At 62.6% G+C, this 14850-nt stretch overlaps 2 protein-coding genes across 5 annotated transcripts in view; both read left to right on the top strand.

Annotated features, from left to right (window-relative positions):
- Nucleotides 1-6402, top strand: part of CFDP1 (craniofacial development protein 1) — a 50873-nt gene extending 44471 nt beyond the window's left edge. The window contains exons 6-7 of the mRNA NM_001001189.2: nucleotides 2969-3127; nucleotides 5724-6402. Of these exons, the coding sequence (NP_001001189.2) occupies nucleotides 2969-3127; nucleotides 5724-5814 (250 nt within the window). The 3' untranslated portion in view covers nucleotides 5815-6402. The remainder of the gene's footprint in view (nucleotides 1-2968; nucleotides 3128-5723) is intronic.
- Nucleotides 6403-8737: 2335 nt separating this feature from the next.
- Nucleotides 8738-14529, top strand: BCAR1 (BCAR1 scaffold protein, Cas family member). 4 transcript variants are annotated; one of them, XM_040646032.2, is made up of 7 exons: nucleotides 8738-8968; nucleotides 9797-10492; nucleotides 11099-11248; nucleotides 11413-11517; nucleotides 11774-12922; nucleotides 13115-13204; nucleotides 13454-14529. In XM_040646032.2, the coding sequence occupies exons 1-7, from the start codon at nucleotides 8957-8959 to the stop codon at nucleotides 13967-13969; spliced, it is 2718 nt and encodes a 905-aa protein (XP_040501966.1). In that variant the 5' UTR covers nucleotides 8738-8956; the 3' UTR covers nucleotides 13970-14529. The 4 variants fall into 4 exon arrangements, with proteins under 4 accessions (XP_040501966.1, XP_025010024.2, XP_015134706.2 ...); XM_025154256.3 differs by having other exon boundaries at nucleotides 11410-11517; XM_015279220.4 differs by lacking the exon at nucleotides 8738-8968 and having other exon boundaries at nucleotides 9660-10492.
- The last annotated feature ends 321 nt before the right edge of the window (nucleotides 14530-14850 follow it).

Genomic DNA, 14850 nt, shown 5'->3' with positions numbered 1-14850 from the left:
AGTAGCTCAGAGCATTTTGGGAGCAGGCAGTAGCCTTGCAGCCTGCACCTCAAACACCCCAGAGGAATCCGGACATGGTCCCAGTGCATGCTGTGGTTGCAGAGGCTGTAGTGCAGCCTGAAGGCTCCCACCCATTTCAGAGGTGGCTGAGGACATTAGCCCCTATTTCTGCATCCTCACTTCTCCCACTCCGAGGGCATCAAGGTGATTGCATCTGAGAAGTTAGGTCTGCCCCGAGAAACGTACTGTGGAATACCTCATGTTACACACCTTCTGCCTGCCAGTCCGGACTGCAGGTTGGATCAGTTTTGGTGCTTCCCCAAATCTGTCTCAGGGCATCCTTAAGCCACTTGCTGAAACCCACAGCCCCATGGCAGTTCCTGCACCGCTCCCTGGCTGCCTTGCACGCGGCACTAATTATTTGCACAAATCAGTGCCTCTGCAACATATTGGAAACAATCTGAGGTATTGAAGTGTGGCAGGCGTTTGTCTTCCATCCCTTGGATTCTCTTCAAATAACCTCCATCTGTCTGCCAGCTCCTGGCCCAGGGCACGGTGAGCCGCTGCACACAAACACCGCCTGGCCGGCGGCAGGCAGCACCTCGGGGCACACTTGCCCAATGTTTGTTTGGTTTTGCCTGCTTGTTTGTCGTACCTCCTCTGCTCACAACCTGAGTGCTCATCTGATAGTAGGGCTGCTGGTTGTGCAAGGCTCGCGTGCGGTCCTGGCTGCAGGAACTAAATCTCTCCATTTTTATCCTGTTCACGGGACCAGGGCCTCTTGCACCATTTTTCTTCCCCCGGCGACCTGTAGATAAGGATCCTCAGAGCTGTCGTGTCCTGCAGAGTGAGGGAGGATAGGGGCTGAGTGAGGATGAAGCTGTGTTGTCCAGAGAAGTTGTGCGAGCTGCCCAAAGATGTTGTGGGTGCCTCATCCCTGGAGGAACCCAGAGCCATGGATGGGGCCCTGTGCAGCCTGAGCTGGGGGGCACACAGCCCACAGAGCTGGGTAGGCTTTGAGGTCCCTTCCAACCTAAACCATCCTATGATTCCACGATTCTGTTATTGCTTGATGATGGTGTGGACATTTCAATGGGGCATTCAGGGAGAAAGGTGAACAGGAGAGCCCCAGTGTGCCCCACGTCCCTGCAGGCTGCGGGCAGGCTCCCCTGCAGTGGGCAGACTGGAGGAAATTCAAGGGCCAGGCCCTGGGATACTCCTGCTCCTCTTCCCACAGACCTAGAGCTTACTGAGAATCCCTTAACTCAAGATTCTGTCCCCCACATGTACCTACATCAGGAAGCTGCAGCCCCAACTGACCGCGGCCAGCCATTCTTGCACTGTGAAGCTTCTGGCTGAGGCTCACAGAGATGTCATTTTCTTTGATTTAATTCCATGTAAACTGCGGAATTATTTTGCTTTGGAGGGCTGCAAATTATGGAAGCATAAACCACGCTAATGATGCGATAAGGGCAGCTCTGGATGCATTCCACAGAGCGGCTGTGCGGGGGCAGGACGTGCCTGCTGCCGCCTGGGGAGCAGCGTGCCGCTCACCTGGGGCCCCCTCCCCACATTCCTCTGTCTCTCTGGAACGAGAATCATTTCCTCTCCGGCTTTTTGCAGAGGCACGGGCCTTGCAGACGTGGAGCTATCTCTGGAATGTGTGTAAACAAGGAGTTGACGGGATGTTGGTCCCCTCCCCACTCTCCCGGGCTGGTTTAAGAAGGGGTTAATGCAAGTTTGCTTTGCTGGTTCCAAGCTTTGAGAATTGTCTTCCCCCGGCAGCGACCCGCTGACCCCAATCCTCTGTGTGCCTTTCCCAGCAGAAAGCAGAGCTTCAGGGGCCCCGGCACACGGGGTGGGATTTCAGCCCTCTATGAACAAGGAAAGGAAGGACAGAGGTGGTCCTGGGAGCTGGGAGCTGTGCGGGATCCCAGCGCATGGCGAGCTGGTGTGTCATGGGATGGGGCTGCCCGTGGGATGTAGGCTATATGGGGAACATTTCTCACTGAGAGGGCGGTGAGGTGCTGGCACCGCTGCCCAGAGAGCTGTGGGTGCCCCATCCATGGAGCTGCTCAAGGCCCTGGGCTGCCTGAGCTGGTGGGGACAGCCAGCCTGCAGCAGGGCATTGGAAATGGAGGGTCTTTGAGGTCCCCTCCAACGCAACCATTCTGTGATTCTGTGGGATAGGACAGGAGCAGATTTGCATGCAGAGGGCTGTTCCTGGTGGTGGGTTCTGGTGCTCCTGTCTTACAGGTGGTTGGTACCTTCAGCAGGGGGACAGAAGCTTAGAAGAAGCTTAGACAGAAGCGGAGTAGGGGCTGGGACAACACGTGTCTCAGTGGGGTTACAAAGAGCTCCAGCTGTTCATCAAAAACAAAACGACATTGAGACGTAGGTGTGTGAGTGAACAACTGATGAGAGCAGCCTGGGATCCAAAGGGTGTCTGGGCTCAGAGTAAATGGCAGCAGCCAGAATCTGAAGCTAGCTGAGGTCGAGTTGGAATGTAATGCCGAAATGGTTAATTCCTAGATGTGTTGTCAGCACTGGTGACGCACTGAGGCTGGATCCCTTCCAGAAAATAACACTTTAACCCAAAGACAAAGAGCTGGGCTTAGCACGGAGGTGATCAGTGGAATGGCTTGGCCTGGTGTATACAAGGGGTCAAGCTGGATGATTTAATGATCTCTCTTGGCCTGAAAGCTCTCTGTTCTCTTAAGAAGATAAATGAAAAAGCCCTTTGACAAAAAAGCCGGCACTCGAGATGTGCGTGTAATGAACTCGGCGCTTCCAGGGCAGCAGCCAAGCAGGCTCTGTGGGCAGCGAGACCCTGCCTGGAGCTGCTGGGGCTGCTGCCCATCTGCTCGCCACCAGCCAGCCCACCGTGTGTGCACATAAAGTGTCTCAGCCCTGCTGCTCCTTGCTGGCCCCCTGTATTGAAGCACGGTTTGCTCCTTGTCTCCTGTAGGGTGAAGAGGCCGAGCGGTATCAGCAGCCTCCTGGGGAAGATCGGCTCCAAAAAACAGAAGATGAGCACGCTGGAGAAGTCCAAGCTGGACTGGGAGAACTTCAAGGAGGAGGAGGGCATTGTGGAGGAGCTGGCGATCCACAACCGAGGGAAAGATGGGTAAGAGGGGCTGGATCTGATTGCAGAGTCGAGTTTCCCACCACTCCTACGTGCGTAGGAACCCATCGCGTGCCACAGAGAGTCCAGGAAACCTGTGGGATTTCTTAAGAATTTATTCTAAGGGTACGTAAAGCTGCTTTAGGTATTACAGGAGGACAGGTGAGGCCTGCGGCAGGTACAGGCAGACACCTCTTGCTCTGCTAACAGCCTCGTGACCCCAAGCCCAGCTGACGCACAGCCTGCCTGCTCCTTATCTCACCTGCTGGTGGCCCGAACCGGTCTAACGCAGCACTCCACAAGGAAACACGATTGCCTTTGCCCTGTTTTGTTTTAAAAAAAAAAAACAATTCTCCAATGGGGAGGTATGGCTTCATCCTGCTCCTCCAATGGCATGCTCCAGCTGCATCTGCCTGCCATCCCCCTGCATTTAAACGTATGCAAACCCGGAGCAGCTGGCAAGGTGCGTTACAGATTATGGCAGCGCTGGGCATCGGTTGTGTGCACCAAGCAATGCTCATGCCAATGAAGTTAATGGAAGCGTCATAAAAGCAAATGACAATGCTGTAAATAAAGCAGAAAGCTAATAACATGCACTGCAGGGAAGGGTAATAAGATCAGAAGTGGCGTTTCCACTGCAAGTGTTTTGCTAAGCTTGGGAAGATGTAACTGCTTTAGTGGACAGCTTGTAAAGTGTATTTTTATGTAAGCTGTGCTTTTATTCTGTCTGCTGGAAAAACTCAGAGCTTCTGCATTCTGACAGCTTTGGGTTTGGGTTTTGGATCCGTATTTTATAACAGCTGCTTTCTTAAGGCAGGCTGAGAGCCTCTGCCCCTTCAGCAATCAGTTGAGCAATCATTGACACATCTGTGAAGACTGCAAGAAGCGGTTCTGACCCTTCAACCCAACAGGGCACCACCTCACTGCAGCACTGCGGGTGTTACAGATCTCTGCTCCCCACCTTGCCTTGCAGATGGGCACATCTGCCTGGCGAGGAGAGCACTGTATCCCTGCTGAAACACCACGTGTCCTCACTTCATGGCAGCCACCACCACCCCTTCTTTGTGCTGATGGTGCCCAAGGTGTGGGGGGACACCCGCTGCCCCCCACCTGCACCCACCTGCCCTTGTTTCTGCTTTCCCACCCCTCGTATCTTCTGTCCCAGACCCGTTTTCCCCCGCAGCAGGACCCAGGCTGTGTCAGACCCCAGGGACCTGTCCTGGTTCTGCAGGGTGGGACTGGAGCTGGGAAGGGATGCAGCGATCTCACTCTGTCACTCTGATGTCTTTTATAAATGGAAATGTACAGCAGCCTCCAAATGGGGCCAGCTTTGTAGGGCAGGCCCAGCAGGCAGCGCCCGAGGGCTCACCCTGGTGATGGATGGAGAGTGGCAGGGGACAGCAGGCACCTGCAGAAGCCTCGCAGCACCCTCATTAGCAGGGGCAGCCTCTTCTCCCAGAAGGTGCACCCCCTCTGCCTGCACTTCATCACAGCTGCCCCTTTCCGTGCCTGCTGATGATTTACTTTGTTGTGTCCCCCACAGCGCTGTTCTCTGGCCGTAGGGTGACATTGCGGTTCCTGCTCTGGCTGTTCCTGGCCTGTGATCGGCATCAGTGCCCTGGAGTGAGCCTCTGCCCAGGGACTGCCTCCTGCTGCGGAGGCTCTGCTCTCAGCTGCCCCATGGACCGTGCCTGGGGTCTGTGCTCAGCCAAGGAGGGGGAGGAAAACTGCAAACCAAGGCACTGTGACACTGCGATACGCAATGGAACCCCCCCAGCTTCCTTCCCCTGGCCTCTCCTGGCCTGCCCCCAGGCACAGGTCACTCGTGGGGACAACGGGAAGCGGCACTCCCCCACCGCCTTTCCTGAGCCGGTGTGGGGCAGGGGTCTCAGCATGTGTTCCACTCGCCTTGCCTGGGCCAGGTGGCCACGTGGAGCCTCCTCCAAAGCCAGCGCATCATCCTCGTGGCACCGAGCGGTGACACTGAGCTGGGCATGGCAGCAAGGAGCTGACCCACTTCTGTCAGCACGAGGCGGGCTGAGATGTGATCAGGAGGCAGCAGGGATGCTACCGGGGACCGACGCGGGGAGCTCAGCTGCTGACATGAATTGGGATGAAGTAATGGGCAGGGCATGGCGATGCTGATCCTTCCTCTGGGTGTTGCTTGCAGGCAGAGATGAGCCGGACACAGTAGCTCGCGTGCCTTGTGCAGAGCCAGGCCTGAGCACAGTGACCTTGTGGTGACAGCCGAGTGTTTGCCACTGCAGAACAAATGCAAAACAATTGTGATGATTCAATTACCGTTCCTGTTTTGAATTGCAATTTCGCTCCCTCTGTAGGTTAATTAGTAGCACAGCCCCGGGCTGTCCGTGGCAAGGGTTTGCAGCAAAGTGTATTAAAATTCAGCTGCACGGCATAAACAAGCAGCAAGGTGCTTTTTGTGCTCGCTTCCTTCCTTGCAGTGCTTAGCATCCGCAGATGCCTGGTGCATAGAGCGGGAGGGCGGAGGCAGCCACCCCTTCCCTCTGCCCGTCCCTTTGGGTCCCCTTGTCCCAGTCACAGGTGCTGCTAACACCACCTCTGCCTCTGCTCCCCACAGGTACATCGAGAGGAAGGCATTCCTGGAGCGTGTGGACCACAGGCAGTTCGAGATTGAGCGCGACATCAGACTGAGCAGGATGAAGCCCTGAGGGCTGGGGATGGCCGTGGGGTCCCACTGGCCCTGTGCCCCAGCTGGGGGATGCCAGCCCCCGCCTGGCCGCCGGGCACAGAAACTGTTCTCTACCCAATCCTGCACGTCCCGGCAGGTTTTTCCTTTTACTGTAATGTTTGGGGAGGGTGCTTGTCAGTGGGCAGGGCGTGCTGTGAGGGTCCCATCACCCGGGAGGTGACAGAAGTGACCCCTTGGCACCGATCCTTCGCCACCGCTGGGTGCTGCCGTGCTTGCACGCAAACCAGAACCCAGCTCTGCTGACGTGTGTGGTGGTGAGAGGGGCTGCAGGAAGGCTTTGTGGCTGCTGCATGTGCACAGGCTGTGGGGCTGGAGCCCTGCTCCCTGCTCTGCCAGCCCCGCAGCCTCCCCTGCCCCTCCTCGCTCTTGCCCAGACAAAGCCGAACTGTCTGCACTTGTCTGCGGGGTCTGATGGTGCTGGGGGTTTTGAAGCAAGCCGATGAAGAAATCCTCCCTTGTTCGCTCCATCGAGGAGCTGAGAGCAGCTGCAGCAGGCAGGCCGGGCCAGGGTCTGTTCATGTGAATAAAGTATTCCATCCTGGCGCTATGTGTGCTCACAGCCTGGCTGCTTTGGGAAGCAGAGTGCAGAGAAATTGAGGGTCACTGTTACGAACACGTGACCGTGATCATGGAAATTGCTGCGTGGTGTCTGTGTGCCCGTGGTCCTCCCAGCTGTCCCCATGGGATGCTGCAGGGCAGGGGCAGCCACAGCCATCTCCTGCACCGTTCCACACCGGCACCAGCCCCATCCTCGCCGCCGGCGTTGGCCCCGTGCCTCAGCCCTGAGCCTGGGCTGAGCTTTGGGCTCACGTGTCGGCTGCTGAGTCAGCCCTTGCGCTGGGGATGTGCTGTGGATGGACACGAACAAAACACCACGTGCTCAGGGAGCCGCAGCCCTTGGCCGCGTTACACACAGGGCAAGCTCTTATCGACCTGCTTCAACAAGCCTGAAATGGGACGGCACCAAAGTGGGGCTGCCAGGACGGACATCTGCACCTCCCGGCACTTCCAAGCCAGTCGCTCCATAGCAGCAGGGAATGGCTGCGCCTCTGCCGCCCATCCCAGGCCGTCCCGGTGCAGTCCCAGCCCCGCTGCACCCCGGGCAGGGTGGGGGCCGGCAGGAGGTGGCAGCTCCAGTTCCAGCACAGGGCTCGGCTCTGCTGTCCTCTGCCAGCTCTCCCCAGCGTCCTGCATGTTTCCTCGCTTGGATCATGTGTTTCTTGCCTCCCTTTCCTGAAGATGAGGAGTGATTTACAGGGCTGCCGAAAACACAGCTTGGCTGCTTAGGAATTGGAAAAAAAGAAAGGAAAAAAAAAAGGGGATAAAACACAGCAGAAAAGCACTCTGTTGGCCATTTCCACCACCTGCCTTCCCGCAGAGAGCCTGGCCCAGAGCCCCCAACTGCACTCCCCCCAGATGACCGCCGCATCCCCGTGGGCTGGGAGCTGTTTGGGCAGTGCTGAACGGCCCCTTGTGCTCAGCCCCAGACAAGGCTGCCATTGTGTGTGCCCGCCCCATGGCTCCACTGTGGGGTCCCTTGTGGGATCCATCCCAACTCCCCATCGCGCAGGCTGCAGAGAACGGGAACGTGGCTATTTTCTCCCAGGACAAGCTATGGGCTGTGCCAGGGCATGGGCAGCCCTTTGGGAAGGAATGGGGCTGGCTGCAGCCTGACAAAACGTCTCTGCCCCTGGTGAACGCGTGGCCAGCGCCCGGAAAGGCGTGGGGATAAAGCCCTGTTGTGATCCTGTTGGGTCCCGTGATATTACAAGCCAAGAGGAATGTCCTCATTATTTCCCCAATATTGAAGTCTAATAAATCCCCGGCTGCCTTACAGGATTTATTTATCCGTTCATTGCTAGGAGACTCAGTCCCGTGTAATCCTATTGCTGCTCCGGGAGGCGGGAGGCGGCTTTCCGAAGGATGGAGCCGTGAGGAAGCGGCCAAAAGCCAGAAGCCAAAAGCCGGGCGGCTCCATGCAGGGCCTCTGCTCCCACTGGGGCAGCTCCAGCCTCTGCAGGGCCCAGAGCCACCCCTTCCCCAACACGGCGGACCCACAGATCTGTGCCCCGCTCGGCCCTGGGCTGGGCTCACCGACATGTCATGGAATCATTGAATCATAGGACGGTTTGAGTTGAAAGGGACCTTAAAGGCCATCTGCTCCCACTGCCTGCACTGAGCAGGGACACCCGCAGCTCCAGCAGTGCTCAGAGCCCCGTTCCCTGACCTCGGCTGCCTGCAGGGATGGGGCAGCACCACCTCTCTGTGCAGCCTGTGCCACTGCCCCACCGCCCTGAGTGTAAAGAACTTCTTCCTTAGCTCCAATCTGAATCTGCCCTGTTAGTTTGAAAGCACTTCCCTTTGTGCCCTCGCTGAAGAGTCTGTCCCTATACACAGGGCACACAAATCTGGGGTCCTGCAGCACCTCTCCGCGCCTGCTCCACGTGGAATTTCCCTTTAGTTTCCCTTTCGGTACCGAATTCCCTCGGGGAATGGGAGCAGCGTGGGACGTTCCGCGCGGGGACGGGACACGGCGGTGCCCGGCTGGGACGGCTGCCGGTCGGGGACGCTCGGAGCCGCGCAGCGCCCGTGCCCGGGGGTGGCCCCGCGCCGCTACCGCCGAGCGGAAGCCGCCGAGTTCCGCCTGCGGTCTGCGGACGCGACCGCAGCACCGCCGCCCCCGAGGGGACGGGCGGCTGCGGGGCGGCATCGCGGCCTCGACGGGCAGCGCCCAGGCGGCCTCGTGCCTCCCACGGGCAGGAAAAGCCCTAAAAGGGCAGGGAAGCCCCCCGACGGACGGCGGTAGGACCGCCGGCCCCGGCCCTCCCCCCCCCCCGCCTCGGCCCTCCCCCCCCCCCCCGGCCCCCAGCGCGGCCCCGCTCCCTCCCGCCGCAGCGCCGCCTCCCGTCGATGCGGCGCAGCCCATGGGCGGGGCGGGGCCGGCGGGCCCGGGCTGGCACGGCGCTGGAATGATCCCTCCGGCGCGGCCGCCGCCGCCGCCACCGCCATCCCGGCCGGCCGCCCGCCGCAGGCCGCGGCTCTCCGCAGCTCAGTAGGGCCGCGCTCGCTGCGCGCCGCGGGGCCGCGCCCGCCGGGCGAAGATGAACTACCTGGTGAGCGGGGTCACCTTGCGGGGCGGGCGGCGGGGCCGGGGGGGAGGCCGGGCGGCGGGGGCCGGACCGGGCGCGGCGATCGGCGCGGCTCCGTGCCCAACGGCGCGGCCGGACCCCGAGCGCCGGGAGCGGGGCCCGTCGGGTGGGGAAGGGCCGGACGGGGCCTCCGGGAGCGGATCGCGGCCCCGCCGCCGTCGCCACCACCAACCCCCTTCCCCCCCCCCCCGCTCCCTCCAGCCCCGGGGACGGCGTGCCGCGGGGCGCCGCTAACGGCGGTCGGCGCTGCCCGTCCGCTCCGGGCACGGCTCGTCCCGCGGCCGCGGCTGCGGGTGGCGGGGATCGGGGGCCGCTTCCATTGCGGGGCTGCGGAGCGCTGCCGGGCGCGTCGTGAGCACGGCGGGAGGAGGGCACCGAGAGCGGGAGTACCGCACGGGGCACCGCCGCATCCCCGGCGGGAGGGGGCCGGCAGCGGGCACGGACGCGGGCACACACGCACACACACGCACACACACGCACGCACACGCATGCACACACACGCGCGTGCCCTCTGCCCGCCCGGCGGCCGGGGGGGAATTCTCTGTGCGGGCTGAGTCACCTCCATGGCACTTCCTCCCCGGCGGGAAGGGGAGGGAAAGGCAGAGGAGGTCCCCGAAACCGGGAGGCGCGGGGGGTCCGTCCCCTTCCCGACGCCACCTCCGGGGAGGATGGGTTGAGCCGGAGCGAGGACGAAGAGTGCCGGGGCCGCGTCGGGTGCCGGGCAGCCTTCGTCCTCCCGACGGGCGATCAGGGATGACTCCCGACCCGCCCCGGCGCGGGGCTCTCTTGCAGAACGTGCTGGCCAAGGCGCTGTACGACAATGTGGCCGAGTCGCCGGACGAGCTCTCCTTCCGCAAAGGCGACATCATGACGGTGCTGGAGCGCAACACGCAGGGCCTGGACGGCTGGTGGCTCTGCTCGCTGCACGGCCGCCAGGGCATCGTGCCGGGGAACCGCCTCAAGATCCTGGTGGGGATGTACGACAAGAAGCAGCAGCAGCAGCAGCAGCAGCAGCAGCAGGCGGCCGGGCCGGGGCAGGGCCAGGCACCGCCAGCGCCGCAGCCCACATTGCCGTACCACCACCAAGGGGGGTACGCCCCGCTGTCGCCCGCCTCGCAGTACACCCCCATGCACCCTTCCTACGTGCCCCAAGGGGACAACGTCTACTTGATGCCCGTTCCCGGCAAGGGGCAGCAGGGCCACTACTCGGGCTCGGCGCCCTCTGGACAGTTTCCCCCGGCTCCGGCCAAGCAGCCTCCAGCCTACCCGAAGCAAACGCCGCCCCACGCCTTCCCCAGCGCCGGGCAGGAGATCTACCAGGTGCCCCCGTCCCTGAGCCAAGCGGCGGACGCGTACCCCGTGGGCTCTGCCAGCCCCCCCCAGGATATATACCAGGTTCCTCCCTCAGTGGCTCAGGCTCAAGACATCTACCAAGTGCCCCCGTCTTTGGACGCGAGGAGCTGGGAAGGGCCCAAGCCCTCGGGAAAGGTAAGACGGGAGTCCGGCTGCGGCGCTGGATGGGTGCTGCGGGGCTGGGAGTCGCTCGGGCTCCGGTCTGCGGTGTGGAGGGGGAGGGGGGAGGGGGGAGGAGTGAGGCGCTTTTGCCCGTGATACGCTGTGTTTTCCTGGAAGGCAGCCCATATCCACCGGGCAAAAGGGGCCACCAAGCGCCGTGCCTCGTGGCCAGGGCACCCCATGGCTTGGGAGCATCCCACAGCCTCCTATGGCTGCCGCGCGCCACATTGCACCGAGGAGCGTGCAGGGACGTGGGCACGTCCTCCGGGCATCAGCGGGTCCCTTGGCGCCCAAATTGATCTCTGGGTCACCGTTCCCATCCGCGCAGGGCGGCCGTGCCGGCTGGGCTTTGTCTCTAGCCGAGGCTCGCTGCTATAAATAACCGGTGATCTCATCTCCGTCCCTCCGCGTCACTGCACTGAGCGCGGTGACAGCGGCGGGCCGGCCGGGCAGCGCCCTCGCGTGGGCACCCACCGCCCGGTGGTCTCAGCGCTCCGTTCCGCATCCGGCACCGGGATGGGCTCGGAGAGGGCGGGAGGGAGGGGACGCGCCAGGCTCAGCCCTTCCCCTCTCTCCTAGGTGTTGCTGCCCACCCGCGTGGGGCAGGTGTACGTCTACGACTCCCCCAAGGGTGAGCAGGATGAATACGATTTTCCCCGCCACCTCCTCTCCTCGGGCTCCCAGGAGATCTACGACGTGCCGCCCGTGCGCGGTGCGCTACCCAGCCAGGTCAGCCGGGGCGTGAGGCTGCTTGTGGGGCTGCGGGGGGTGGCAGCGGGGTGGCGGGCTGCGGGGATGTGGCACCCAGCGCTGGGCTCAGCCGGGGTCCCCTCTGTGTGTGTGCTGGGGCTGCTCTCCTGCCCCTGACGTGCTGTCCTGTCTCCTCCCAGCAGGTCTATGACACCCCCCCCATGGCAGTCAAGGGTCCCAATGGGCAGGACCCGGGGCAGGAGATCTACGATGTGCCCCCCAGCGTGGAGAAGAACCTGCACCAAACCGTAAGTGCTGCGGGGAAAGCCTGTGCACCAAAATTGGCACGTGAGGGTGGGGGTGCTGCCGGGCTGCGGTGTGCCCATCTCCTTCCACGTGCCCACGGCATGCCCAGAGCCAGTGCTTACGTGCACCAGGGTGCAGCCAGAGCCTCGGGCACGTGCACGGCTCTGCCTCCCTACTACGCGGCGGGCCCATGGGAGCGGGGCTGGTGTGCATGTGTGGCTCCAGCCGCACTGACGCTGCGCGACGTTGCCCTTGCAGGTATATGACGTGCCGCCCTCCGTCAGCAAGGATGTGCCGGATGGCCCCGTGCGGGAGGAGACGTACGATGTGCCCCCCGCCTTCGCCAAGCAGAAAGCCTTCGAGCCCTCCCGCCACCCCCCGGTCCTCACCCAGCAGGAACCCTACCTGCCAGAGGACGTCTACGACGTGCCGCCGGCAGCCGGGAAAGCCGCCCCCGAGCCCTCGCTGTCCCACGAAATCTACGACGTGCCTCCCAGCCTCAAGAAGCTGGGGGGGTCGGCCTTCCCCTCGCAGGAGGTGTACGACGTGCCGCGGGACCTGCACGCCCCCGGCAAGGGCTCGGTGGACATGGAGGGTGAGTACATCTACGACGTCCCGCCGCAGGTGGACCGCGAGGCCAAGGCGCCTGACAACAAGCGTCTCTCGGCCTCCAGCACGGGCAGCACCCGCAGCAACATCTCCACCTCCTCGCTGGACACGGTGCCCGTGAAGGAGCCGCCCAAAGGGGCTGGCAGGGAGTTCTCCCTGGACTTGGACGCTGCCATGGAGATGCTGGCCAAGCTCCAGCTCGGCGTCAGCAGCGCCGTCTCCTGCCTCATGTCCTTCATCAGCACCAACTGGCGCAGCCCCGAGCACATGGAGGCCAACGCTGCCGGCATCCACGGGGCGGCCGAGGGCGTGCAGACGGCTCTCCGGGAGCTGCTGGAGTTCGCCCGGGGGGCGGTGGGCAATGCCGCCCAGGCCTCGGACCGCTCGCTGTACGCCAAGCTCAGCAAGCAGCTGCAGAAGATGGAGGAGGTCTACCAGGCCCTGGGGCGGCACAGCCAAGCGCTGGATGCGTGCCACTGGGCCCCGAGCGCCTTGGTGGCCGGCAAGCCGGGCACGGACGACTTGGAGCTCTTCGTCATGTACTCGCGCGGCGTGCCCGATGACACCAAGCAGCTTGCCTCCTTCCTGCACGGCAATGCTTCTCTGCTCTTCAAACGGACAAAGCCGGCGCCCGAGGGCAATGGCCACGGGCCCACACACCCCTCTGACAAGGCCAGCAGCATCCAGTCGCGTCCCCTGCCCTCCCCGCCCAAGCTGCTGGCACAGGAGTCACCCGAGGGCCCCTACGAGAACCACGAGAGCGGCTGGATGGAGGACTACGACTACGTGCACCTCCAGGTGGGTGCGGGCTGGGGGCACCCTGCGGCACCGGGTGACGTGGATGAGCTTTGTGTCTCCTCGCCTGGGTCTTGTTTTTCCCCTCCTGCTGCGGCTGTGGGAACTGAGGGCATCCTGGTGCAGGGCTGGGGGGCTCGATCCTGGCAGGGTTTGTGGTTTTCCCCCCTTCTCATGCTCCTTCCTTCCTTTCAGGGCAAGGAGGAGTTTGAGAAGACGCAGAAGGAGCTGCTGGAGAAAGGCAACATTATCCGGCAGAGCAAGGACCAGCTGGAACACCAGCAGGTAATGGGGCTGGGGGACGGGCACAGCACAGCGGGGACCCTGGGGTGGGGAGGGCAGCGGGGTTGGGCTCCTGTTCCCCGCGTGCCCACGGCCGTGAGCCCCCCGTGGCTCTGTGCAGCACCGTCTGGCTCTTCTCAGATGCCAGAGAGGATCGGGGCGCTGTCCCATGCGGCATCCCCTGGGGCACAGCCGTCACCGTGGGGCTCAGTGGCCACCCTGCCCGTCCTCACACCCATCTCTTCCCCACAGCTGAAGCAGTTTGAGCGGCTGGAGCAGGAGGTGACGCGGCCCATCGACAACGACCTGTCCAACTGGAGCCCTCCCCAGCACTATGGCCCTGTGCGGGGCGGGGGGGCCCTGTGTGCCGCCGACCGCCAGCTGCTCCTCTTCTACCTGGAGCAGTGCGAGGCCAACCTCACCACGCTCACCAACGCCATCGACGCCTTCTTCACCGCCATCAGCACCAACCAGCCCCCGAAAATCTTCGTGGCCCACAGCAAGTTCATCATCCTCAGCGCCCACAAGCTCGTCTTCATCGGCGACACGCTGTCCCGCCAGGCCAAGGCACAGGACGTGCGGCACAAGGTGACACACTACAGCAACCTCCTGTGCGAGCTGCTCAAGGAGATCGTGGTGAGCACCAAAGCGGCCGCGCTGCACTACCCGTCGCCCGCCGCCTCCAAGGACATGGTGGAGCGCGTTAAGGACCTCGCCAACAGCACGCAGCAGTTCAGGATGGTGCTGGGCCAGCTGGCTGCCATGTGATGGCCCTGTGCCGTTGCCCCCTCCCGTGGCCCTCTGCCCGGCGTAACAGACCTGTACATAGAGACTCATGCAGGGGCGAGGGGCCGCGGATGTCATCCCCCTCCCTCCTCTTCCTCTCGACATTGGTTTCAGAGCCGTGCCCGCAGTGCCAGGGGTGCAATCTCTCCCTTCTGTGCTCGTTCCTCTGCTCCAGTTGAGATGGGCCTGGCAGTGGGGCCGCCCTGCTGTCCTGGAGCCATGCTGCGGGCTCCGTCGGCACATCGGCCAGCTGTTGTAGTGCTGTGGCGCAGACAGACCAAGCCAGCGGCAGGGAGATGAAGAATGCTGTCCTGAGCGATGGGGGAGGGGGTGAGGGGCAGCCAGGGGGATGGATGGGCTCGAATCTTTGCATTTCAAGTCTTGGTTTTGCTGTACCGGCTGTAACTGAAATGCAGACCGACATTGGTGCCTTCTGAACACTGGGGAAGCTTCCTCCGGTTCCCGGAGCCGTGGAGTTGCAGCCGCCCCCAATACTCAGCCCCCTGGTCCCACAGCAGCATAAAGATTTGCCTAGAAATCCCCCTGGCGCCTGGCTGTGTGTGCGGTGCTGGGAGTGGGCACCCCGTGGGAGCAGCTGGGGTGTCCCGTCCTCAAACAGCAGCGGTGCTGGAGCATGGCTGGAGTGCCACGTGCTTTATGGCAGAGCAGTAACATGGGCTTGCTCATAGCATCTTGATGTGGAACAGGACGTGGCGCTGGCCGTGGGCACAAGCAGCAGTGAGGGTGCAGTTCTGCACAGCCCACAGCCACCCACGCTTTGCTGTGCTCCTCTGGCACCTACACCCGGGCTGCAGTGCAGTTGGTGTGCAGAGGGAGGCAGTGCCAGCGCAGTGGGTGGCGTG

Source organism: Gallus gallus, chromosome 11 (genome assembly GCF_016699485.2).
Source record: "Gallus gallus isolate bGalGal1 chromosome 11, bGalGal1.mat.broiler.GRCg7b, whole genome shotgun sequence".
NCBI classification, from domain to species: Eukaryota; Metazoa; Chordata; class Aves; order Galliformes; family Phasianidae; genus Gallus; species Gallus gallus.
Note: the sequence above shows the minus strand (reverse complement) of the source record. Positions and strands in the feature narration are given on the sequence as shown.